This window comes from Pseudoliparis swirei, chromosome 18 (genome assembly GCF_029220125.1).
Source record: "Pseudoliparis swirei isolate HS2019 ecotype Mariana Trench chromosome 18, NWPU_hadal_v1, whole genome shotgun sequence".
Taxonomy (NCBI): domain Eukaryota; kingdom Metazoa; phylum Chordata; class Actinopteri; order Perciformes; family Liparidae; genus Pseudoliparis; species Pseudoliparis swirei.
The window spans coordinates 16,956,196-16,983,932 of record NC_079405.1 but is presented as its reverse complement, the minus strand read 5'-3'; the positions used below and the strand labels follow the sequence as shown (position 1 = coordinate 16,983,932).

The following is a 27,737-nucleotide window of genomic DNA, read 5'->3' as shown; positions in this document are numbered from 1 at the left end:
TACCAGCGAGGCACTCACAGCATGAGGGCTGGTTTTAACTGACAGCTGACTAAATCAAGCTCTATTGACGAGCTACTGCACAGCATTCTGGGATTTCATTTCAGCTCTGAAACAAAAATAGCTAGTTTATAAAGGTACACCAAGCTAAAGCTAAGAGACCTGGAGCTAAAACCTCCCCTAATGAATGTGATGATGTTCAGTATAGTCAAAACTGTTTTTGAGAGGTGTTGATTAATTTTAATGATCCTTTTGGGGAATGTGTTTTACGCTGCTGTATTTCTAATATGCTGACAGGTGTTTCTATTATTTAGTCCACCCCCATTTAAATCAATTAGGATAGGCAAACTAATATAAATACCTATCCTTGATCAAATAAGCTGGGTGTAAATTTTGAAATACCACAATGAAATTGCTCCCCTTTAAACACAGGTATGCAACACACTCCAGAGTTAGAGCTGCATTTTTAGTATTGATAGTGAATTTATCATTTACTAAACTTGTGAGTGATGCAACGAAATGATGATTATTCATGCGCCGCTAGTAAATTAATGTAAGGGAAAGGTTTTAGGCATTTTGCTGATGACGACAGGCCGTTCTGCTTCCTTTGAAGGCAGCCCAGTGCTTTATCAGAGCAGTTGTATTGCTCTTGAAACGGTACTATGCAGTGAACCCAGTAAACTCGGCAGCAGGGGCGTTTGTAGGATTCAAAGAAAGGGGGGGCTAAGCCCCACGGGTAGTGGTAAGGTTGGGTATCTCTGCAATTTGGGTGGGGGGCGGCGGGGGGGGGCGGATATCCATTGTTTGCGACAGTTCATATATTGGTTCAATCAGAAAGGGATTGTGTTCTTTAGTTTTGCTTCATTCAGTATATGATAACACAAGAGACAGAATTTCAGGGACATAGTCAGTGGTCCCCAAACTTTTTTAGTCTAGCCACGCAAATCCTAGACTAGCCCCTGTCAAATAGAACGGAAAAATAGCGAAAAGGTTAGGTTAAGATCCCGGAAAGGGTTATTAATATTTGGTTATTTCTGGAAAACAATACATTTTTGTTTTGGGGTAGTGGGGGGGGGGGGGGGTCACCTGGCCCGCTGCCGTTGAGATTGTGAAGTGGTGCTCTTCGCAATAAAACATCTTTGATGGGACGTGTCGAGTCTCGGCCAATCAGCGTTCAGATGTCGACAGCATTTGGGTGTTTAGGTTAGCTTGAATGTCAGCCTACTGCTGTCACGTTGCACGGTGTATCGATACTTACAAAGTACCCGTACGTTAAAAACGATTTTTAGTATCGATACTTCATTAAGAGAGTGTGCGATCAGAGCACACGCGCTGCTCCGCTCCGTGTCAAGCTGTCTGCACGCACTGCGCTGCGCAGCGCTCACAGCGAGTGGCGTCAAGGGGCAGAGCTTTTGAAACCGTCTTCGGCTTTAAAAAAAAGAAAAAATGCCAGAAGTGAAATGTTTAAGTACTTTTTCTACAATGCAGACAGTCTGTAAAGTTATGTGACAGTCTGTAAAGTTATGTAACTCTACAGTTGATCGTATAGAAGTTATAATGTTAGTATCGTGACAACAGAGAGACAGAACAGACTTAAGGAAAAGTCCTTGAGGACTATTTTGGCCCCAAAAAAAGGAATTTGGTTCATGAATGACTTTGTTATTACTATTATTATAGGGCTTAGTCAGAGCGGAGGACCTTTTGTTCTGTTTATTATCATTATTTTGATTTATGGTCAGAACAATAAAATGACCGGAGTTGTGGTTCTAAAAGCTTTGAGGCTTCAAACAACGTGGATGTGGTGTGGTGACAAAAAAAGAAAGTCACCTGCACCTGCAACCCCACCTGCAACCCCACCCGTTGTCACCTTTTTCACCCCTCATGAGTTTGCAGGTATGATTTAGGCACCCCTGCGATCGTCACACTTTTTCTGTAACAAACTGACTCCGGCCCCCATCAGAGAAGGGAAAAGTTATGTGGCCCTCACAGGAAAAGTTTGGGGACCCCTGGTCATAGTGATATTTTATACTCATTTGGACACTACCACTGAGATGAGGATGAACAAGTTCAGTGTCAAATATACCATTCAATGGAAAAAAATACAATAATAATATATATTAATGCTGAAGCCCTCCTAAAATAGGCCTAACGATGCCCCTGCTCGGCGGGCAAAGGAATAATCGTCCCTCTGGTCCATGGTACTTTACTTCTACACTGCAAGCCCAAGACTAGTTCCATCAGTCTTTATATATTGCACCAATCTAAATGTTGCATCTATTTTTCAAGCTCTAATCCACTGTGTTGAATTCTTTTCTCCAAACTGGTCAAATTTTCTTTGACAACACAGACTTTAGATTTTTTTGCCTTGTATGCAGCATACTGGAGTGTGAGGGGGTTTCAGAGAGGAGAGAATTAAGGAAAGAAGCAAAGCCTGTAGGAAGGAGGCTTTAACAGTATTAACAGACACTACATCCTCTTCATATTGCTCTGTGCTCTTTCACCTCTACTGCTCTGTTTTCCTTTACCCCTATATCAGCGACGTCAGGTTTTCCCCTCCAGATCAGTATCCCCCCCTGTTCTCCCCTCACATAGCAAGGCGGTGACATCACAGCTTTCACAGACTGGGGTCCTCACTGAGGGGCTTCCCAGCTGCAGTCTCTCTCTCTCTCTCTCTCTCTCTCTCTCTCTCTCTCTCTCTCTCTCTCTCTCTCTCTCTCTCTCTCTCTCTCTCTCTCTCTCTCTCTCTCTCTCTCTCTCTCTCTCTCTCTCTCTCTCTCTCTCTCTCTCTCTCTCTCTCTCTCTCTCTCTCTCTTATGTTTTGAATTGGTCCCTTTGAAACAGCCCAGTGTCTGAGCTTAAAAACAGGCTGGCTCAACTGGTAAAGCTTTTGTGGGCTAATGTAAACTCTGCAAAGTTATGAGAGGAAACTACTGTACATGTCCTCAGTGGATCACAGGTATTTTACATTTGGGGAAAAAGTGAAGCTGAACTTAGTTTCTCGATGCTGGAGTTCTGACCTGATCTGTAGCGGTCGTCCCTGGTTCCTCCACTCCGATGTGTCTTGCGGGAGCGACGCTCCCGATAACGGGACGAGCCCGAGGGGGGAGGACCCTGGCTGGAGGAGGAGCTGGGAGCGGGAGGCTGCCTGTCATTCTGACCGGGCGGCTCAACTGTGAAATAAACACAATAGACATACATTCATTAATTGTTATATTACCAAATATTATCTGCTAGTGTTAACTCAGTCACTCCCTTGTGGGCTAACAGATTAAGAAAAAAGCGGTGGAATTCCCAAGTCTCTAAAGAAAGGGAATTTTAAACAATTTGGCATACTTTCTGACATTTTCTAGATGCCAATAATTTACTTAACTTTCACAGGATATTTTAAATATGATGTATGGGAATAGATAATGCTTTGATTTGAATTATTATGCAATTCAAGTTGGGGCTGCACAGTGGTGTAGTGGCTAGCACGGTCGCCTCAGAGCCAGAGGGCCTGGGTTCGCATCCCGGTCTGGGCTTTCCTTCTGTGTGGAGTTTGCACGTTCTCCCCGTAGCAGAGTGTCTCTGGGTTCTCCGGCTTCCTCCCACAGTCCAAAGACATGTAGCTCTGGTTAATTGGACTCTAAATTGCTCGAAAGTGTGAATGGTTGTCGTGATATGTGCCCTGAGATAAATGTCAGCTGGGATCGGCTCCAGCGACCCTAAATAGGATAAGCGGCTCGGAGAATTTGAATTTGCTGCACATTTTGTATTATTCTTTCTACCTCTCCTGTTCTTCTGTTAATTTTTTTAAATTATTATTATTATTATTATTATTATTATTACCTGATTAACCAACCATTTGATAGAGAAGAAGCCCCCAGCAGATAGACACATTCTGCATCCAGCTAGCAATGTCTTATCATTTGTGCTGCAGTGGGATGCGCAGAGAGAAGCGCCACTAGGAGGCAGCAGGGAGCACGTTCAGGTCTGAATGAACTTCAGTGCCATTAATAGTAGAGAAACAAACATTTACAGAACATTTTATGCAATCTATATCTAAATTGCATTTCCCTAAATTATTCTGCCATGCAAAAAAAAATTTTAATACAATTTTTTCTGGGACACTTTCAAAAAATATGGACGTGAAAATAAAACAATAAGATATGACAATTTAACAGACAGTAAGTAGAGCAGATATTCCATGTCATAGCAATAGAACAGTGCAGATCAACTAAAATCAGACTCATACTAGATAAAAAAGAGAAGGAGATATGAGATCAGGTTCAAGTCATATTTCTTTTGAGTATAACCAGTATAGGGAATACACGGTTATGATAATCCAGGGGGAAAAAAGAGGGGATGAGTTTTTACCTGGAGTATGGATGATGTAGGGAGCCAGGAGTTTGATCTTTTTCTTCTCATATCCCTTCTGTGTAATATCACCTGTAAAAGATTGCAGAGAAGATGAGTGGCTTATAGACTCTAATGCTTTGGTTTATTGATAACACTCCCTGACTGAGTTACGTTCTCTATTATCAAATCTTTAAACACAACAATGGTGATAGAGATAAAAGCAGGTCAAATAAAACAGACATCTTTGTAAAAGAGAGGATGGAAACACAGACGGATGCACACAGTTGTTGCAGTAATCTCCAGAGATAGCTGAGGGCCGTCAAAGCTGTGGAGAGAAACAAGGGACGAGGGCACAGAGGAGGAAGTGACCGAGTTATGGTGCATCCGGAGGACCGAGGAGGAGGAGGGGTCGCCAGTCGTAAGTGGTAAAAGAACCAAACGCCACTCCTGTGCCCCCTGCAGACAGCTCCTCTGTATCTCCCTCCACCTCACCAGACACAACACAGGCCCACTGAGCTTCCCCGCTGGCCTTGAAGCGATGCAACGACTCTGATAAATTCCTTCGTGGGCAGAGCCGGCAGATTTTCAAACATATACTAACAATCCATCTGGAGAGCCTGCAGTCCCTTTTCTAATAACTGTGTTTGGCAGCAATGATTCATTCAGTACGTCATTATGAAGACACAGAGCAGTGACGTGCAGAAAACTAAATAAGTCTGTGTGAAAACCCTGGGCTGCTTTGAATCTGTTTGATATTGGCAGAGGATGCATTGCTGTGGCCAGCAGTGACTCTTCTTTCGTTGTATCATCTCCTGAGATCTGAAGCTTGGATTTAAAAACAAGGCTGCTGAGGCGCACAGTGATGAAAGGTTGAACGTTATTTTTGGAGGTTCTTTGGACATTAGAAATTAGATGATAATTTCTTGTGATATTGATAAGAATATATCACAATATAAAGAATAATTCTGCATTCTTACAACGTTGGTGTTATATTTGTGCTTTTGACCAGGAAACACAATCAAAGAATTTAACAGATTAGACAAGAATTAACTCTCAATTTGAATGTTCAAACCAAGAAGTCTTTGGAGTGCTTAGAAAATAAAGAACATTTTTAAATATGTACAATTACACAATAACTGGACAAACTCCAGCTACAGAGCAGCTATGGACCTTGTGATGAGATTGTTGTGTTGCCTAATGTGTCCAAGGTCAAGACATGGACATCCAATTTTAATAGTTTAGCCAGATTATCTAAATGTTGAGAAGACAATCTGAACATGCACACTATGCCTGTAATAGTGCATATTTCACCGAACAATACATGGCAACTTTGAAGCACTACTTTGGTCTGTAAACGGCATCATTGTGTTCCCGGATCACAGCAATGAAGTTAATGATGGGTTACATTTCATGCCGCTAATAGGATTGATGTGCAATATTACACACAAAAAGACCCAAATTAAAATAAACCAGATGTATCGTGTATTATGATCCTGTAAATTCATGTCATCACGAGAAGGTGAATATACAACATGAAATAAAAAATTTAAAAAATGCAATTATGAATAAAATCATATATTTTCGTCAAACAAAAAACACATGTTAGTTTTTAATCAATTTGCTTGGAATATTTACTTTTGGAAAACAACATATGATTGTAAATTATTGATGCATCTCCACAAAATACAGATCCAGCTCTACATTTAAACTGATTTATTATCTCACCTTAAATTATAACATATTTATATCGGTCACAGGTATTCAGCTCACTAGCACATATTTCATCAAACTGCACTGCTCAAGCATCTGCTCAGTTCAACCAACTCACTGCTGACAAACTGACACAAAATGAAAGTGCTCAATTGCGGGGGGGATATTGCCTGAGAGCTAACAGAATATCTACTCTGGATTCTCTCTTTTTTTAAACTAAAAACAAAGTATAGCAACTACTTCCATAAGTAATGCATGAACGGTACAGTTGGCCACGCTCAGTCACATGATTTATTTTTAGCTCATGTGAACAGGCAGTTTCTCTGCAGTGAAATGTACACACACAGAGAGGGGGGGGGGGGGGTCCAGTTGGTGATGGTGATGGGGGAGGGGCTGTCGTGGCATTAAATGCATCTCAAAGTAATCACTCTTCCATCTGGATGATTTTAAATTCATCTGTTTTTCATGGTTGCGTCATCAGACCCGCACGCTCCAGCAGCAGCACATGACTTTAATAGTAATGCTACATTTTCCACAACCAGTACAAGAACCGTACCATCCCAGCAGAAGTCGTTCTCTCTTGTCTGTGGACGAGATATTAAACACAACATCTGGTGAATCTGTGTTGATGACTTATCCGGCATTAGCAACGTGCTTTCCTAAGCTGTGACATCAGTGTGTGGCTGAAGCATTGAGTTGTTCAAGGGCCGGCTCGCTAGCCAGCTTGCTAATTCAACCATAATGTCGTGCGACAGTTGCAGAACATAAAAAGCACCTCGTGAACTGCTGCGCTTGGTCTAAATGAGGCAAGTGGAATATCAGAAAATGAGAGAAGCCTTTATTATATTATATAATATGGTGTGCTCTAACTTACATATGAAAACTGCTTTACAAATAAAACATATTCTTGAGCAGAAACTTAAGTCGACAAAGTGTTCCTGCATGCTCACGGCTGACACTTGAATAAACAATCAAAGAGATCTGCTTAAAAGGCAAAGCATGGCTCCGCTGAGGTGAGGAGGGTCTCGTTAACCCACTTTCTCACAGTCATCCAGTCATGCCTGTCCCGATGGTGGAGGTCACAATTTAAACATTTCAGGCTGCCACAGCTCTCCTCTTTCATCTCAGTTTAACAAATGCATTGGTGAAGAAAACTCTTTCACCTCGGAGCGTATGTTTTGATTCCCTAAAATGTGTAGAGAGAAACATCAAAGCCATGTGCCCTCACACACTCGCTAGCCTCAGATTATTTGAATAACAGCGAGGCGGCTCTCTCCTTCTACCCCACAGGCACTCCGTCTGAATAGTAATTAGCTTCCGACCTCTATTCCCTCTCCGGTTTGTTTCCCTTTTAATCATGGCATCTCACTCAGTTGCTTTTTAACACACGCCAGACGCCTGCTCGCTAAAAATGATCAGTCACGTTAAAATAGATCAGGGACGCCCAGGAAAAAAGACAATTGCAAGGAGGCGTGATTGCTTTCCAATCAGATCTTCCAAAAGTCAGTTCAAATCATGATTTATGGGACAGTCAAGATGCTATGAATAGTGGCTTAAGTAGCTGCGTCTGTGTGGTACAGTCTATGTGTGTATATGAGAACAAACACCCTGCTGAGGCCTCCCAGCTGCTTCAAGCATCTCCATCAGCCAAAGATCACCAACTCCCTGTGTCCACACCAACAAGCAGTCTTGGCCACAGCTACAGGACACACACCTGAACATGTTTGACAGGATCTGTTGTTGAACTTAGACAACGTAATGCTGTATGGATAAGCATCCATAATATCTTTCTCACACATACATGATCTCTGAGGGAGGATGACGTCATGCGTTCCAGTTTTCAATCTTATGTCCTGTGACAGTTTTCCTGCTGAGCCAGCAAAACCAAATCCAGCTATATATTTCTTTATAAGAAACTATAAGCGAGTCGACCACCATATAACAAACTGTACTCACAACTCAGGTCATTGTGTCGCATAAAGTCGAAGTGAAAGGTGGTTGGACTACTTTAGGATCAGGTCGTAACATTTGCATGTGGTTTGACAGGTGGGTGTGTATGCATGTGTGAACCTGCTGTCTGTTGGTGAACGGGGAAAAAACTCAGGGAAGGAACCAACAGTGCAAAGAACATGTTGATACGAGACTGCAAGCGTGTCAATAAGAACATGCAAGTACATGTGTGAGTGACTTTTAGGGTGCTGGCTTCACCTCATTAATAACCCCCTTAGCATCCATGTTGTAATCTTAACTCTACTCATGTCCCATTGATCCCAGCTCTTCATTCAAGATCAAATGTTTGTGGATGAACAGAAAGGTCCCGTCACCACGGGAACGACACTCCGCCCCCTCCTATACCTGCAGTGGCACAGGTGGGTTTGTCATGGGGTGGTCAGGTGGTCCCACGGAAAAGCTTTGGGGAGGCACACCAACAGCAAAGCCAGAACTGAATTTCAGGAATTGTATTATTCAATCGAAGTATATCGGCATATTATATATATGAGTTAAGGAATTGCACAGATTGATATACTTTCTTATTTGACAGTTAATATCCCTCCTTATAGTGTGAACTAATATCAGCACAGTTAAGCAGTTAACATTTTGAGTTCCACAACAATCATGTTTTAATATGTGATATCTGAATGTGTATGGATCTGTTCGGCCAATCACTGCTCTTCAAATAGGCTACTTGTCCTTTTCCTCGGGGCGGCTGTAGCTCAGTGGGGTAAGAGGGTCGTCCTGCAACCTCAAGGTTGTCGGTTCGATCCCGGCTCTCCCCATTAGTTGTTGCAAGTCGAAGTGTCCTTGAGCAAGGCACTGAACCCCCAGTTGCTTCCTGGGCGCAGCAATGCAGCCCACTGCTCCTTAATAACTAAGGATGGGTTAAATGCAGAGAACTAATTTCCCCTTGGGGATTAATAAAAGTATATATCTCTTATCTTAAAAAGACGAAGATATATCTTTAATACATATTGTTTACTCAATAATTGTACTGCTTATTTAAAGCGCTGCACATACTCTAATGTTCAAACAGTAGACCTTACTATATTCAATGATGGTAAATGGACTTGTAAAGCATGTTTCTTGTCTTCCGACCACTCAAAGCGCTTTGACACGACGTGTCATCACTCACACATTCACACCCAATCATACACTGGTGGGAGGAGCTAAGGTTTCATCTGCCAATCAGGACTAACTAACATTCACACACATTCACACACAGCTACTGGAGCAATTTGGGGTGGAGAGTGTTGCCCAAGGACTCACCGACATGGGCGAGTGGAGCCGGGGATCGAACCGCCGATCCTCTGATTGAAGGACGACCCCGCTCACCACTGAGCCACAGTCACCTCGATTATCACTGTCCTTACTGTTAATACTGTTTATACCGATAATATCCAGCATTCATATCCCCCCCTTTTGTTCATTATATGTATAATATATTTTACAACTCAACATTTGTCTAAGTGCCTGTGCTGTTTGATAATAAAGTTGAATCTCAACTAATCTAATCTATATTCTTTCATACAGTCATATGGAGAAGAAACACATTTGAGCTTTAGCTCATGAACCCCAGTTGCTTCTAATAACTAAGGATGGGTTAAATGCAGAGAACTAATTTCCCCTTGGGGATAAATAAAAGTGTATATTCTATTCTATTCTATAATAAAACTGGTATGACAGGATTTGGTGAGTGAAAGAAGTGCTTTAAAAAAGCCTAAAGCCCTATTACACACACACACACACACATACACACACACACACACACACACACACACACGCACAGGCACTTTCTCTGCAGGTCTCAAGAGATTATCTTCCTCTAAAGTAGCAGGCAGGGTGTGGCCAACTCAGGTAACAGAGTGATTCATGTTTCACTCCACACATTTCAACTCCCACAGGGAGCGACAACATCTCACACACACACACACACACACACACACACTCAGGCCTGAATATCCAGTAGAAGTAGTAACAGGGACTACAAAGCGGGAAAGCAAAGGAGTGCACTGAGTTAACTGAAAAGAAGAAGTGACTCAGACAGGTCCTCCACTCCCCACCTAATCTCATCAAATATTTCTTCTCTGTCTTTGCACCGCCGACAGAATGAAAGAGGGCATGGCCGACACACCTGACACACTTCACACACACTTCAACACTTAGCGGCAAAAGTCTTACAAACGTAACGTAACACCAAAAGAGCACATTCTCCTGAGGGAGTGTCACGCTGGTATGAAACACTGTGAATGGTCCATGACAATTATGTAAACCAAGACATATGGATGTCTCTGAAGAGGAGGAACATTCTTTGGATATTAGAATTTTTTTTCTATTATCATAAACTACAAATAACAGGTAACATATCTATGTGTGAGCAAAAAGGCGTAAAAAGCAGCTTGAAAAGCTCAAAAGACTTTATTGTTTGTCGCTGTCACTGGAGGTGATCTGGTGACGCTGCAATCAAGTCAAGTCTATTTGTTCAGCCCACTTCCACATACACTATCTGTGTTTGACAGTTTGCATTTTCCTCCAAAGCAAGAAACCCGTTTACAGATAATCATCAACAAATTAAGGCGAAGAAAGGAAAATCATTTTAAAGTTCGAGAAGATGGAACCATCATTTTTATTTAATAAAAGGTTTTAAAAAATAGTGGTAATATAGTTGGTGATTTATTTTTGGTAATTTAACGAATTGTCCGATTACATAACATATCGAAATATGAACACACTGACAAGTGAAATAATCATTACTTGCGATCCTAGCAGCAGACACTGGTGAGCAGAGCGTGATGCACGTGTTTCATGCAGTGACTGCGGCGACTTCCACACAGCATTTTTTAATAATTCAGTGAACAGCTCAGTGACTTCACCATTACTCACTCTTCTCCATCCACCAATGTCATTTCTTTGTGTTTCTCTTAGCTCAAAGCTGCCGAAAGCAAATACATCAGAGGAGGTGAATAAAAAATGACCAACAGGTTGAGTGAAGCACATCTTTAAAGCCAGGAGAGGTGGAGAGCCCACCTGCAGTTCACTGTGAACTTAGACGTGAGGTGTTTCACCGAGCTGACAGTGCGCTCAGGTCCCAACTGAATTATTCAGTCTTTTTTGTACACAAGGCTTCAATGCATCCCCCTCAGTGTTTGTGTGTGGGTCTGTGTGCACAGTGAAATTAGACACAGAGGGTGTTATATAATACTCCTAAGGGATTTCCAAAAACATGACATAAGAAATGGAATCCTGCTGTTGTGTTCCTGTGTGACATGGCTGGCATGTCCCTGTTTGTGTGGTGTAACATCAAGTCTGCGGCCTGGAGCGCTGGCTGGAGATCAGAGTGCATCTCCTCATGCAACAGTTAATGAGCGTTTAAATAGATCGGCCAAATCAGCTCTCTTCCTCTCACTGTCGATGCTGTGAGCACACACATGCGTGAATAACTGCTTGCATTAAGCTTCGTTGAGCTTGGAGACCTACACACACACACACACACACACACACACACACAGCCCATCAACCCTTAGGAGACATTTGGTGATATGTTCGTATTGTAAACAAATCCCATGAAAATACCAAAACCAGCAATGAACGTGTCCCACAAACAAGTCGTGTCTGTGTATTGATAGCCTGATATTATCTTGTTCCTTTGTGCCGCCATGGACCTCCACTGTTTCCCAAAAAGTTTGAAAAGCATACCAATGGGCCACATCTGCAGTCGAGCTTCATCAAATCCTCACATTTCAGCTTAAACTGACAAACGTTTGGTATTTGTACACACAAAAAATCAAATTGGTTTCTAAATTTTGTTATGTTCAACTTGTCGTTTTAGCTCTTGATTCCACATTTTATATACAGTCTATGATCAAAATCATCCAGCTTCCATAAATAGTCACTCATGCACTAACTGTATATTAACCCACAGCTAAAGATTCTCAACAAATATATATATATATATATATATATACATATATATATTTATATATACACATACATACACATTTGCTGAGGATTGTTAGCTGATTGTATATATATATACAGGACTGTCTCAGAAAATTAGAATATTGTGATGAAGTTCTTTATTTTCTGCAATGCAATTAAAAAAACAAAAATGTCATGCATTCTGGATTCATTACAAATCAACTGAAATATTGCAAGCCTTTTATTCTTTTAATATTGCTGATTATGGCTTACAGCTTAAGAAAACTCAAATATCCTATCTCTAAATTATGGCTTACAGCTTAAGAAAACTCAAATATCCTATCTCTAAATATTAGAATATCATGAAAAAGTATACTAGTAGGGTATTAAACAAATCACTTGAATTGTCTAATTAACTCGAAACACCTGCAAGGGTTTCCTGAGCCTTGACAAACACTCAGCTGTTATAAATCTTTTTTTTTACTTGGTCTGAGGAAATATTAAAATTTTATGAGATAGGATTTTAGAGTTTTCTTTAGCTGTAAGCCATAATCAGCAATATTAAAAGAATAAAAGGCTTGCAATATTTCAGTTGATTTGTAATGAATCCAGAATGCATGACATTTTTGTTTTTTTAATTGCATTACAGAAAATAAAGAACTTCATCACAATATTCTAATTTTCTGAGACAGTCCTGTATATATACATGGCTGAGTGCCACATACGAGGCTGTGAAGCTGAAATATATTGAAAGATGGAGAAATGCATTGTTGATCTTAGTCTTTTTGTGGAGTTGTTGTCAGTCAATAAGTAAAGCACGGAATAACGGCAGTCCGACAAATAGAGAGAAGGCAGTGATGGTGTCAGAGTGGGTGGGAAAGAGAGAGAGAGAGAGAGAGATCCCCAGCAGCAGTCCTGGCCCAGTGTGACTCACAGGCTAAATGAGCCAGGCGTGTTGCCCCCTGATGCTCTGTGACCTAGATTGCGCTCTCTCTCTCTCTCTCTCTCTCTCTCTCTCTCTCTCTCTCTCTCTCTCTCTCTCTCTCTCTCTCTCTCTCTCTCTCTCTCTCTCTCTCTCTCTCTCTCTCTCTCTCTCTCTCTCTCTCTCTCTCTCTCTCTCTCTCTCTCTCTCTCTCTCTCTCTCTCTCTCTCTCTCGATGCTAAGATGAAAACCTGCCTCTCCACAGCAGCAGCAGCATCGCAGACAGATGACGGGATGGATGCTCGTCTCGAGAACATCCACACATCCCATTCATCAGCCTGGACAGAGGACAGAAAACGACTCCATGCATCTGTGCAGAACTGTCTGCTTTACTGGACATGCGGTCATTTATAGGGACGCACCATAGGTTATGAGTAGGGCTGTGTGTCATTACTAGTGCCGATATGACAGTTTCCACATCAATACATGTTAGCGATGGCTCCAGGGACAGCGAAGACAGTCTATCTGTCGACTACGATTTGATGGATTGACATGACATCTGGCTCGCTCTCTATTCCCACAATGTATTGGCTTTCCCTTCAACCTCCACTCTACTTTGTGGTAAACATGGAAAACATTTAGACTTCATCATTTCTTTAACACAGCCTCACAGAGCCGCTAACATGTCTGTGGACTCTCAGTCTCAGTGAGGATTCACACCGGGTTGTTGGGAGGTTTAGGTTGTTCACATTTTTGCAGCATCATCATATTTTACCTTTTGTCACAATGGTTGTGAGATAAACAGGAGAACAATGATGTAATCTACTAGGAATGTGCATGCATGTATGTGGTTGGCCAGAGTAGTGGCTGCCTTATATCTAGACGCTTTGTTTTCATTTCACAAAAGAAGCCAGACTTCTCAAATGTGAAATGCTCTCTAAAAACACACAGACGACATGTCTGAAGAAGCAATCAGTAAACCAGATTACCCATCGGACCATATATTCAATACAAACTTCCCTCTGTACACATGACATCTATATGTCTTCTGTCCATCCTGGAGAGGGTTCCTCCTCTGTTGCTCTCCTGAAGGTGTCTTCCCTTTTTCCCTGTGAAAGTTTTTTTTCTATTTCTTGGGAGTTTTTCCTGATCCGATGTGAGGTCAAAGGTCAGGGATGTCATATGTGTACAGATTGTAAAGCCCCTTGAGGCAAATTTGTAATTTGTGATATTGGGCTTTATAAAATAAACTGAACTGAATTGAAGACAGACACATGATCGACACCACACACACTGCTTGTTGTTTCTGTGAACAGTATCTGTACAAAGCAAACACACTCACTACAAAAACAGACGCCGCAGACACGACAATGCCCACACACTCCGAAGCTGAGCATCGCAACCAGTTGTTATTGTTGTTGTTCAGTGCTCCAAATTCCAGAGCGGCTCAATCACCAAGTCTTTGATCCCCTCAATGGCTTTCTTTGTGTTCTTACAGTCACAGAGGTTAAAGTAGGTGGAGTTGCTCTATTTCTCTCCCACACACACATACAGACAAATGCACACGCACACATTGCAGCCGACGACTATCGCTGTGAAAAAAAGACTGCTGATGCATATTTTCCTCAGTTGGTTGCTAGGGGAGTCCCATGCATCGGGACAACAATGGGATGATTGTTGCCATGTAAAAGATATCCATGAGAAGGTTTCAGACTCTTTGGAGCAACCGGCTGCTGCTCGCTTTGTCCCGTCAGCATCGAGCAGACGGCTAACGCACTTCATCGGGCTAAGAGACGTGAGTACAGGTGTGCGGCATCTGGATAGCACCCGGCCTTTTTATTAGCCAAAGAGTCTGATCTAAAGTTACAACTGATGGAGCGGTCAGAAGAAGCCCAGTCACTCAGGAGTGTCACTTTACTTTAAGCAGTTGTTGTCTCAAAGCCGATGCTCAGCAGAACCCCTGAAGACTGTCACAGGAAGAAGAAGGGGCTCAAGTCACATGACTTCAACCCTGAATCTAGTCAATTAAATTAGCTTGAGGTCTGATGGACATGAAGAGAAATTACAAGGTCAACATTCTCAGAGTCCAGCTTTTAAATGTGAATATTTGTTTTATTCTTTTGAGTGGTGGATGAAAGAAGACATTTGAGAACATCATCTTGGGCTTTTGGAGACACTGACCAACATTTTATAAACCAAACAACTAATCAAGAAAATACTTGACACATTTATCGACAAATGACTATAATTATGAATAATAGATACTTCCTGACTTGACTTGAATGTGACAAACGGTCTTTTTCATATGCAACAATAACCAGTTGAAACAAAAAGTCCATCGACAGAAAACTAATTTGCATAATTTTTTTGAAATCAAGTAATTATCTCTGTTTTATATATCTGTAAACTCAATACATGTTTGTTTTAGAAGCAATTTGAAGATGACACTTTTGGGACTTTGACCTTGTTTTGCAATTATTTTACAATTTTCTTCAGAACTAATTGACCTAGCCTTAGCTTTAATATCCAGTTAATAACCCATGTGTTATACAATATGAATGGAATAAAGTTAGAATGTGGATATTTCTGAAAAATATTAATAATAATGTCCTATTCCTTTTATTTTAGATAATAAATTCTAGACTTTTTCTTCTTACATCATAAAAATATAAAAAATACTATTATTATATATTATCTACATTTTTGACAATATTTTTGACAATATATTTATAATAGATTATATATAATCTACATTTTTTACAATAGATTTAATTAAAAACTTGCGTATCAAGATTTGAGACGCATTGGACAGTTTCACAATCTAAAGCTCACTATGCACACTATGCTACGAACAGTTAACAACAGAAAAAAGGGAACAAAACAAGAGCTTTCGCAATCATACCACAGTGCTCAAAAACAACCCACACCAGGTCCATCAATCTGCTCCTACACCTGGCTAACATCCTCAAAGTAAAGTCTTCTAGGACCAATCCCGTTTCACTTCCAGTGCATATTGTTCACTTAATTACATCGTGATTCCCCAGCTCATCGCCTCTCACCTATGTTAAGTCAGTTGAACACAGGGTTAGCATTCCCTCCGCCATTATCCAGCCTCATAATCACATTGTTAATTGGTTTCTATTATTAACCAGAACACACACTGCACTCTACAGTTGCTCATGTCAAAGCTTAGCACGGCCGCACTAATGAATGTCATTCTGCAGGTAGACCGATACCTACGAACAACAAGCAGCCTAAAGACATGAGTCTGTATGAATACACAAAAGGCCTGAACTTGGTTGAAGATACTAAAGTGGAACAAGTGACTTGGAAAATCTTTGAGATCCACAGCCAGTTGTGCAGAAAGACTCCCAGCTAGTTGGTCAAATCAAATCTTCAAACACATGGCCAGGAAGATGTTTTGCATTTTGATGAGAGAAATTGTTCTGAACACTGTTCTGAACAGTGTTACTATCACTAAAAAATAAAATTCCTCGTTTGTGTAAACATTCCTGGCAATAAAACTGTTTCTGATTCTGATTCTGATTCTGAAAATGAATAAAATAACTTGAATAGCTGCACAGTAATGATGCTATGTTTCACCTGTTCTCCAGAATGGGCCAGCTCCAGGTGTCTGTGAGTGTCTGTGGTGGGAGAGGAGACTCGGGCGTCATTAGTGGGCCAAACATCCCCCCGCTTGGCTCTCCATCAGAAACACGTTACTCATCCACCCCCGGGGCACCTGAGAGCTGCACAGCACCAATCAAGCTGCTGCACTGTGATTCACAGGGTGAGGAGGAGACTTGCATAACAGCCATGTTCCCGTTTCCACAGTCATTCTCCTCAAACAAACATCCCTCGTAGCTCTGCTGCAGTTTCAGGGTTCAGGCTCGAAGAGCAGCTCAGTGTTGGAGGGGCCACAGCATAATTGAGCTTCCACCAAAGTCTGACACACACACACACACACACACACACAGCCTCCGGGATGACAAACTTGACCCATTTCCCCCCACAGGATTGTATGTGCTGTTATTGCTATGAGGATGAGCAATGTGACATTCATGTAGATAATGTGGATCATGTGGATCAAAACAATAAGGAGGAGGAGGGAGAGGGGGGGGGGGGGCTAAACATGATACATTACGAACACAATGTTGTGTCTTCTCATATTGTGTTAAAATATATGCACAGTTTAATGATTTTTGACGGAGAAATCGACGGCTTGAAGAAGGAGCTCAGTGCGTTGGAGTCGTGCCGGATCCACCGCAGCGGCACCGAGTCGCACTCAGCTGACACCGGACCACCGTAAACACGCTCCTCGACACCTACACGCAAACTTCCGTCCGCACCGACCACCGCGGCAGCTTAAACTGTTAACCGCGCGGTATGTGGAGCTCACCTTCGGATAGCTCCAGGTCCAACTCCGCCAGCTGGTCCCTGACCTCTTTGGGCAGAGCCGACAGATCGACGCCGTGGTCGGCCATCGTCGGCGGCGGCGCAGCCGGCGGGACGTTCGCGATACCTCGGACAGCGGCGGCTACAGTCCAGCGGGATAGTCTGACCAACAGATCAGGATGCAGAGGAGGTGGTGTTTACTCCATCTCCGCGACTCCCCGACACCGCCATGACTGTGGGAGATGGGAACAACTCGCCAGAGGAGTCTGTCAGTCACGTGACCCGGGCTGGACGGCGGGATGCAGCAGACTCTACTCCCTCTGCTGTTGTGTTTTACAGCTGGGAGGAGGAACTGCAGATCCAAGTCACCTGGCACCTTCCCTTCAGCTGGGAAGTAACCCCGGCGTGTGTGTCATTCACAACCATTAATATATAAATACAGAATGATCTAGCGTGTCCTATGTTAAAATAAACCTCTCACAGCAGGAACAGGACAGGTGTGACTAACATCTGGTCAACTGTCCCAGGGAGTGACTGAGCCAGCATTAAAACTCATAAGCAGGAACATTTAATTAATTAGATTATTTACACCAGTGCTTTTCCCCACTGCAACTCACAACAGAGTGCTGAGTTCTGTTAAAGATATGTCATTACATGTTTAATAGAACAAATGAATTATGGTCCCATAAACAGATCTATGCCTGTGACTTGTGTCATGCTGACACATTAGGAGGCACAAAGTGGGGACAAGTAACAACATGCTTAGGTTTTTTTTCATTCATTTATTTTATTATTTGCCCGAGACAACTTATTTAGGAGTTGAGATGACAAGTATTTTTTTTCCATCTTGAAGCCTGAGTATTTGACAAACTCTCCATACAGATATCAGAGACATTTTATTATGTGGTTCAACCTGCGTTAACATAAAATACATCTATGCTCCTTCACAAAAATAAAGGGACATACTAAAACACATGATGGAAAAAAGCCTGACATGTCCATCCAAACAATTCCATGGTATGAAAAAATAAATTAAAAAACATACAGTGACAAGGGAAAATTAATCATGATAGTCTTGGAAGTACACAGCCGTATAAAATTTGCATTTCAAAACTTGAATTTCAAAAGAAGCACCTTACACAACTATTTGGGTATACTTCATGATACAAGACAACTTTTCAAATGTTGGAAAGCACCTTCTTACCGATTACTAATGTGCACTAATCACCAATTTCATTCACTCACATTTCCTCTGCTCACCTCATAACTTTTACTTTCAACTGAAATAGACCAAACCCCTCAAAGCGGCTGGGCTTCACACAACACATAAATGCAAGAACATTAATATTCAATAGAAAAATATATTGCACTACTCTTTTCCTCAACTGAAATGCCAGGGTAAGGGATTTAAAATCGAATATGTTTGGTTATCATTTAAAGGCCTTCAAACACTAACCATTTCAAGAGTGTCACATTAGGACCAAGAATGGAATCCTTAAATAATAAAAACACATTTTTGCATCAGTAATCTCATGTTTTACAACAGAAGGAAAGCAGATCTATAAACAGTGATTGTATGATGAAGCACAAACAAACAGTGGTATTCTTCAGAGTAATCCATGCAGTCAATAGGGTTTGATACATACACGAATAATGTAATGACATCCATTCCAAATGAGTTAAAACTGATGGTAAAAAGCCAGACGCACACACGCACAGGGTCAACTGTGTATCGATCATTTGGTTTGTTATGCACTCGGCTGACAAAACCTTCATGTGTATTTAATGAGCATCAACTCAAAAGGGAAACACAGAAAACTAAAGGACAGGGTGAAGAGTAAACATAAATAAATAAACATAAATAAAACATTCCAGGCTGCCATCTACTGAAATCAGCCAGCCAATCTCTCGCCGTACTTTCACTGCATCAGCAAACATTATGTCGACGACCAGAATCAGGCATAACAATCATTTCATACAAATGAAAAATACAAGTCCAACGATCAGCCTGGAAAGCAAACAACCTCATCACAGCCAGCGTGTGGGACTGAGGTTGGAGGCGAAAGGAAAATAATCTGATGAACTTGAGTTTTCACTTATTATTTTCATCCCAATCTAAAATATTTTCCAAATGTCACGACTGAACAAGGAATGACCCCAAACCCTGCAGAGAGAGTGTCCGACGTGTTATCATATTTACAAACAGAAAGTGGCGTAGCGTCTCTGAACCGCTGGACTGGAGCGCTGACCACTGTGTGCGATGATCATCGGCCGTGAGGGGATCAGAGTATCTTCGTCTGGGGTGGGGTTCGAGGGCGGGTCCCTCTCGTCAAACGCTCTGCACCAGTCCGGCCTCCGCATGCCACTCGAGTTCATACTGGCTGCCCGCGTCAGCACATCATCTTGGGGTTGACTGTGACTGCGTCGCCATGACAACCCCTGCAGGCTGGCCCGATCCCATGCCTGCCAAAACCGACATAGCCACCGCCTCTGCAGCGCGGACGCTCAGCCCGTTAATGGTGGCCCCCGGACTGCAGGCCGGGGCGGGTGGTGCCGGCCCGTGCTGTATCACTGCCGCTGGGGAGCCTGTGGGTTCACTGGAAGCATCTCTGGAGGTTTCCTCTCCTCCTGCAGCTAACAGAGAAAGAAACATTCACCCTTAGAGAGGTGAGCGAGTAAAAAGAACACATTAGATGGATGAGATGGTCGATGGGTTCTGACAGTGACACGATGCAGGAAGCTCGTCGGTGAGTCGAGATGTTACAACACTTTTTTCCCCCCTTCCTGCTCGAGATACTGATATCTGAGCTTGATATTCGCTAACACCGTGTACTGATCCGATGGCAGTGTGTTAAAACAAAATGTGTGTGTGTATAGCTACCCTTGGTGTATGACGTGGCTCAGGTGAAAACCATGTGTAAAACATGATCAAACCTTTGTAAAACATGATCAAATGCCATGAATGAATGCCATCAAACACTTTTATTTCCTCGTGTTTCCCCTGGTTTTCCAGTGCAACATATCGACTAATTGCTGACATTTTTCTAGCTCTGGCTTACGTTACTTTATCCCGCGTCACCTACCTGATAGTACTGTGCATGTGCAACAGAGATGAGGAAGAAGCGTTATGGCTCACTCGTTAGCTACTCATCATCGATTTTGAATGCAGATAGTTTTTTCTGGAGCAAATGATGGAAATAGCTAACGAGGGAGCCATCGTACTTTTTATCTCCGTTATAACTTGGTTATTGAGTGACACGAAAATGAGCCAATACAAAATATAACGTTGTGCTGTCGGTGCATAGAATCAGACTAGATGCCCGATCCAGTGTTTTTATGCAAAATCGGAAGAAGTACCCGAGTCTGGTATGGGAACATGTCTGTTGTTGAGCTCGTTGTTACCTAAGAACGTTGCCTTCTTCTGCATAACAGTGACCGGGCAGTCTTTGTGGGTCAGGAGGAGCTGCTTGAGCTGAGCCACCTCGTTCCTCAGTAGGCTGACTTCACCCTGATGGCAACACAAAACATACAGCACCCACATAGTTTACAGCATGACCATTCTGTTGTGTGCATTATTAAATGACCGATACGACCCTGGAGTGAGCGGCAAATGGAAGACTCACAGTCAGGGACACGTTCATGTTGATAAGATCGTCCGCCTTCTTCTCCAACGAGTTAACCCACAGCTTTCGTTTCTGCCTGCAGCGAGAGGCGGCCGCTCGGTTTCTCTCCAGGAAACGCTCCCTCCTGTCGTCAGGGTCCATCTCTGAAGCTCGCCGCCGCCGGCCTCCTGTTGGCTGAGCAGGCGACACCTTGGGAAGGAGCAGGGTCACCAGTGAATACTTTTAGGTTGCTTATATGTCCTTTTGCTTTTCCTCAAAAGGCATAAGCATGAGACAATGTGGCATAGAAGGTTTTAAAGTGACATTTGTATAGTATTAGCATATTGTATGTACTGTGCTCTGGGACCCTGATGGCTAAATGGTGAGCGTTCATTCAGAATTGACACAAAATGTTCTGTCCAAGACTAAAACACTGAATGCAATACTCATCTTTTCACATTGAAGTAAGTCAGGAAGGGATCACGCATTTGGTCGTGTGCGTGAATGTCATCGTGCCGCACCAACAGTCTGATATTTTTTTGCACGTTTGACTATGCTCAAGGACTTCGTCTGGGTGCTGCGATTTAAATATTTTCAAAAACATAATTATTGTTTTAAACCGCCACTGACTGCTGACTACTCACTCCTGTTAACCTGCAAGTAAAGGCCTCAAATTATAAACAACTGCTTCTGTTATTGGAGTCTGGTTTCGGCCAGCGATGAGGTCAAGCAGCTCCTGTCCAGACGCACACGCTGAGATGAGACAACTGTTGTTTGTATTCACAGCAGTTCGCTGGGTTTTAAAGATGGCGACGTCTGAAACCTGAGCTTAGTGAGGGGTGGGGAGGTTCAGGGGCTACTTCATTTATTTACACCTTCTTTACTTCATCTTTGTGTTTGCATCATTTGGATCTTTTTATTGCATCTTGTTTTATTTAAGCAATAAGGTACGAGAGGCAGTACTGTATCGTCAACAATTCAAGGACGTTAGGCTGGCAAACCCTCCGCTGCGCTACTTGTACTTTGCCAACAAGAAGTATAGATAAATATTATAATGAAACCTGCGTATCGTCTCCCTTTTTATTCCTCTACGGATCCACAACCTGCACTGCACGTCCTGTTGCCCACCCACCTGGCCCCACACACACCTGGTGGAGATATCCACCGAGTGTACTTTTCTTTGGTTTATGCTGCTGCATAATCTGCCTCTCTGAAGTCCACAAGTTCATCGTAATATGTTACAAATACTCCATGTTTAGGTTACGGGTGTTGAGTATTTGAGACTGAAGATAGATTATGGATTGATTATTATCTCAGGAACCATTGTGTCTGTCTACATTAATGTCGATAAAAGGTTCTCTGTCCTAGTTAGGACCCGTATACAAACATAGGTGGCATGCGTCTTACCTGGGGTTGCGCAGGTGATGGTGCGTCAGAGTTTTGAGTGGGTTGTTGGCTTTGTTCTGGTCGCTGTGGGACAGCTGGGATGGATCCTGCCCCCCCATCAGCCCCATCTTGTGCTCCTGGGCCCTGATGAGTTAGATCTGCCGTAAGCTGCTACAAGACACAAAAACAACACTCCGTCTAAGTAAATCAACTTTACGGTCACTAAAAAAAGCGGTGAAAATAATGGCAAATTCGCTCACATTGAGGAGAGAAGCTATTTTACAAATGCGAAACATTTGTTTCTATAAATGAACACTGTTTTTCAGAGCCTAGCCCTCAAAATGATGCCAACGCCACTGATCATCTCACCATCCTGCTCTCAGAGTGCAGACTGTATCCAGACGGGGAGGAGGAGCCACTGCTGTACCCGCCAACCGGAGGTCCTGGAATTCCAGGGATGTTGGGCACCGAGTTCGCTGGCCTCGCAAGCTCCACAGTACAACAAATACACGAGAGGGAGGGAGAGAAACAGATGGAATATGGTCAATTTAAAGAAAAATAGAAGTATAATTTGTTGTATATTTCTCTGTTTCAATCATTATATTTTCAGTTACATGCTAAATCAAACTAACCAACAAAAAAACTCAACAGAGCATAACTATCACCAACTATACGAACAATTGGACTGCAACAGAAACCCAGACATGATTTGTTGTATTTTTTTCATGTTTTGAAGATTCCTTACAGATATCACTGAGGTCATCTGAACAGGACTGGGCAAGAGGGGGACTGTCTGCCCATTGGGAAGCCTCACCAGTGGATACGCACTTGTTGGGGAGCTGTTGACAAAAACAGATACTTGTAAATGGCTGATCCTCCATTCTGTGCCCATTGACAGAATACAGATTGACACCCAGGTTGAAAAAGCATGAATTATTTTGCCAGCCGACACTCTCAAAGTGTTAACTGTACCTAGCCTCTCAAGTCCCAATGAAACAGCAGTTGAAGAATATGAGGGCGAGGCATATATGGAATATATGGAAGTGTAGAGGACTGTTAGCATCCACACACACCTACTTGACCTGCGTTGCTAGATCAGGAAGCAGAGGACGATGGAGAAATAAATAAATTAGACTTCAACCAGAAAAACAATACTGGGAAAGAAAAAGATCAAAACATATCTAAAACTAGAATTACCGCTTTGCATCATTTCATCCAATTATACATTTGTATGAAAGTCAGAATTAGCATATATATTAGCAAATACATTGAGTTTTAGAGAAAAACATGTTTGACCTTTTACCACCAAATTCTAATCATTACATTGTTAAGTCTTAGTGGACGTGTTCGCCACATTTGAAAAAATGTCCTCCAGGCGATCCAGAGATATAATGTTCCCAAGAAGGAGACATGCATACGTTTGGACAACTCCAAAACATAATAAACAAGAATTTAAAAATGTAATAAAAACAACCAATGGCTATCAATATGTATGTATGTATGTATGTATCAGTAATTTAACACAAAATGTATGCTCACAAAATAGATTTAGAACGGCTTGAGGTGCTAAAATAGGAGCAAGTTTCTCATGCTTATCATAATAACGTGATAATTTGAAACCAATTGTCATTTCTTTACTGAATAATCACTGCATCATACCATAACTCAGAGCAACATGCGTTTACATCAGCCAATAAGTTATGATTTAGCCAAGCAAGACCACCTGCTGCATACAGTTCGCGTTACTCGCTCTCCGGTCCATTTCAACACAAAGTTGTTTTGTTCATAAATCGACAAATTATTTTCAATCTTTGCACTATTGATTAGCAGCACAGGAAAAATTAACTTAATTGCAAGGATTTACATTTTCAGTAAGAGTCGTTTGTGTTTAGAGGAATCGTTCCAGCGCTTATTTGTCATAAGTCAATAATTATTCTTACAGAAGACTGAAATAGTTCCACTTATTCACAGATACATTTTCACACCAAGTTAAAAATCAACTCCAAAAGAATTATATTAATGTACATTTTCAAGATATTTTCAAATACAGCCTCAGACCTCAAGAAATGCAGACAGCAGGAGCACACTGTAGTTTACCTGAGCTGTCTGTTGGAGGGCGGCGTTTGCGTGATGACAGATGTTGGAGATGGCAGTAGAGTTGAGTGAAGTGCGTCATTGCTCAGGTGAAGGGGAAGAGAACCTGGGCGCACAATGGTTGGAGTAGGGGCAGAGCTTACCACAGGCTTTGTGAGAATCTCCTGTTGACAAATCAAACAATCATAAAATATATTCTCCATTCAGAAATGTATTTTGTCTGCATAAAAAGCAAACCAATCACTGATGTTCAAGTGGCAAGTCTTTAAGGTCGACTCCATCTCTGTTCTTCTCCAGGTTTTCCCAAACGGAAGCTCCCACTTAGTCGTTAGCATTAAGCGATGACGCAGGTTACCAAAGTTAGCTTATCAATAAGGTTATGAAATATGTGAATGCTAGCACAAGCCGAGTCAACATTAGCTGTGCTATATTTTTAAATAACTTGTACTTATTTTTAATACGGTAGTAGGTATACTACCATGTTGAGCAAGATTAAATAACAGTTTGTTCTATAGAGTCTTGAGGCTTTCAATTCAATTTATTTTATTTAGTCCAATATCACTAATTACTAATTTGCCTCAAAAATTGTTAGATTTGAAAAATTGCCTTGAAGACAATATTAAACAGTAAGTTTAAATGTACATTTGATTCATAATGTTTTCCCCGATCTACCTTGCCTTGAGATAGCCCTTTCTGAAGGGGAATAGAAGCCTGTATATTGCAGTCTTTAATGACAATTGCTGGCCTATTGCTGCATCAAACAGCTTGGAATTGTGTAACTTTTCAGATCCTAAAAGCAGTAAATCCCTTGTCCTCCGTGTCGATACTCTGGGAGCCCGTAAACCAACTTGCTCGCCACATGTAAGCGCAGGCTGTGATATGCATTGTACCTTGTCTCTCAACCTCGAGTCTCTGCTGTTGTCCGACATGCTGGAAGAAGAGTCTGGACTTCCGGGAGAGGAAGAATCCACTTCCAAAGGACCCTCATCTTCATCTTTTACATCAGATGGTGTTTGTAAAGGTGCCGCCTGAGCAGAGAGCAGAACATGAATATAATCTTACAGATCTTCTAAAAATAATAAAATGGTGGCATCCCTTTTATCTTATAACCTGAGGACACCAACAGTGTGACATGGATCCCTTTTCTCACCGGGTGTTTTGTCCTTTGGTCGTCTTCATGTGCTTTGGTGAACTCATGTTCAAAGGAGCTGGCTAGCTCATTGAATAACCCAACCTCTTCACAGTTCTTGAGAAAACGTGTGGGAGTGGGTGTCTGGTCTGCAAAAACACCCCACAAAGAAAACATATAGTATGTTTATCAAGACGTTAACAGGACAGAAGTATCTCCTTCCCAACAGACATCCCAGTAGTATATCAATACAGGTGATCACAGCATTGATAATTAGCTCCATCTTTAACTCGGCTTCATTTAACAAATACTTGTAAATGGTAACGCAATGCATTACCTGCAATAATAACAGAGTCTGTTCTGGCAGGACCGAATTTTAATGTCATTTCATGCTTGTGCTTGTGGACCGACAGGTGGTCTTCATTTGTGAATCTCTGCAAAAAATAACAGCAGATATGAAAGAATACAAGGTGCAAATCACAAAGAATTCATTCAAATAAAATGTAATTATAGATGCGAGACGACTGCTTTCTGAGTAGATGGTCCACGGTGAGATAGGGCTTGATCATTATCTATTATTTTGACATTTGTACAGTACTTTTAAGGTGGAGTCTGCGATTCTGGAGAAATATTGTTAATATTTTAAATCGACACTAAAACATATACACCTCTCTTTCAGAACTTTAGCATGTGCCAGCTTTACCAATCCCTCTTGCTCCCACTGCCTTTCTCTTTATACATCCATGGCCTGTCTCCTGTACTGACTGGAATAGTGTGTTGTGGTTCAATTACAGACTTTTACTTTAGGTCGTGCCTGAACGGCACGTTTTTTTTTCAGCGTGCATCACACAAACTAGACAGCTAGCAGGCCACAAGGAGATATTTGCTGAATTTTTGAAAAAATTTATTGATTAGAATTGCAGAATCCATTATCAACTGTAAAGCTGGATGCAGGGAGCTCATATAGCTCAATAATAAGAGGGAAATATGTGTTGCGGATTGTTGGGCTGGATGATCAGAGGTGTCAAATGTAGAGAGTGAAGGAGTGTATGCCTATGAATTAAAGCATGAAGCAATCATACCTGCCCACATCCAGGGGAAATACAAACAAAGGGTCGATCATCCCCCATCTCAGACAAAAGTTCTGCAAGAAAAGAGCAAACAAGCAATTTTTTAACATCTGTGTTCATGTATGCATATATGGGCAATTAAATGGCTGATTCAAGAGTTAATTAGACAGAAGACATTACTGGTATCGGTTGAATGCTACATCATGTTTCAGTAGTGTAACTTATTATTTTATAGATAAATATGAATGAATAATACTGGCTTTAGAGTTTAGACCATGGACAACCCAGAAGCAACTGGCTGACCAGACACACATCGTGGACAAGCGTTTCACAATGCGGGGTCGCAGCAAGCTGCCATGTGACCCCGAGGTGCCATCAAGCCCACGGTGCTAGCTGGCTAGCACTCGAGGTCGTTCGGCTCTGTTCCTCGTTATGTGGACAGGTTCACCCAAAGGGTCCATCATGAGGCTAGCCCCGACTTCAGAGATGGGCCTTACACTAGCACAACCTAAAGGCTAACCCACCAGCATTGTGTTTCCTACACTTGACAGCTATGCCATTATAACGAGCTTGGAAGCTAACATTATGAACGCTAACAACAGATAACGCACGGCCTCACAAAGCGAACATTGCAGTGTAGCTCACTGTCACAACAAAGCTGAGCTAAGCTAATGCTCACTGCTTACCGAAGCTTAGCCAAGCGTTAGCACGCTAACGCTAAAGAAAGCTCTCATAATATAAACGAACCTACGATCACAGGAAAACACAACATAAACATGAACTGGATTCACTTCCCAAAACATCACACGTTACGTTCGCTGATCCAAAATGATGGCAAACTCACCTGACGCGGTGGCCTCTCGGCTGCCCCCTCCCTGCTCCGGACAGTGCTGCTAACCGACGGCTGGCCGTTGTTGACACTGACACTTCCATTAACGCTGCGAGAACTAGAACACGGTCTTAACGTTACGTAACAGGCTTGACGTCGGAGACAACGTGAACGTGATGCCGGTAACTTGACTTAATCTTCACATCCTCCATTGTTACTTCATATCCATATGGCGGTGACACGCGTCACCGAAATCTCCTGCGCACGACTTGCATCAACAGTTACATAAAGGACATGCATTTATTTACAAGTCCGTTCTAGTGTGGCAGAACGTTGTAATTGCGCATGTATG

General features: G+C 42.1%; 2 protein-coding genes across 11 annotated transcripts in view; both read right to left on the bottom strand.

Annotated features, from left to right (window-relative positions):
* dip2bb (disco-interacting protein 2 homolog Bb) overlaps window positions 1-17,482 on the bottom strand; it is a 40,768-nt gene extending 23,286 nt beyond the window's left edge. For all 4 annotated transcript variants that reach the window (XM_056437380.1, XM_056437382.1, XM_056437381.1 and 1 more), the window contains exons 1-3: window positions 17,280-17,482; window positions 4,354-4,425; window positions 3,015-3,167 (exon numbers count right to left, since the gene is read on the bottom strand). In XM_056437380.1, coding sequence (XP_056293355.1) covers window positions 3,015-3,167; window positions 4,354-4,425; window positions 17,280-17,364 — 310 coding nt within the window. In that variant the 5' untranslated portion in view covers window positions 17,365-17,482. The remainder of the gene's footprint in view (window positions 1-3,014; window positions 3,168-4,353; window positions 4,426-17,279) is intronic.
* A 555-nt stretch (window positions 17,483-18,037) lies between these two features.
* Window positions 18,038-27,604, bottom strand: atf7b (activating transcription factor 7b). 7 transcript variants are annotated; one of them, XM_056438078.1, is made up of 12 exons: window positions 27,401-27,604; window positions 26,569-26,630; window positions 25,824-25,920; window positions 25,508-25,635; window positions 25,248-25,385; window positions 24,361-24,521; window positions 23,009-23,102; window positions 22,633-22,752; window positions 22,285-22,434; window positions 20,899-21,087; window positions 20,678-20,783; window positions 18,038-19,909 (listed from the first exon to the last, which is right to left on the bottom strand). In XM_056438078.1, exons 2-12 carry the CDS (start codon window positions 26,614-26,616, stop codon window positions 19,674-19,676), a joined length of 1,467 nt encoding a protein of 488 aa, XP_056294053.1. In that variant the 5' UTR covers window positions 26,617-26,630; window positions 27,401-27,604; the 3' UTR covers window positions 18,038-19,673. The 7 variants fall into 7 exon arrangements, with proteins under 7 accessions (XP_056294053.1, XP_056294054.1, XP_056294052.1 ...); XM_056438079.1 differs by lacking the exon at window positions 27,401-27,604 and adding an exon at window positions 27,243-27,356; XM_056438077.1 differs by lacking the exon at window positions 27,401-27,604 and adding an exon at window positions 27,304-27,322.
* Between the last annotated feature and the right edge of the window lie 133 nt (window positions 27,605-27,737).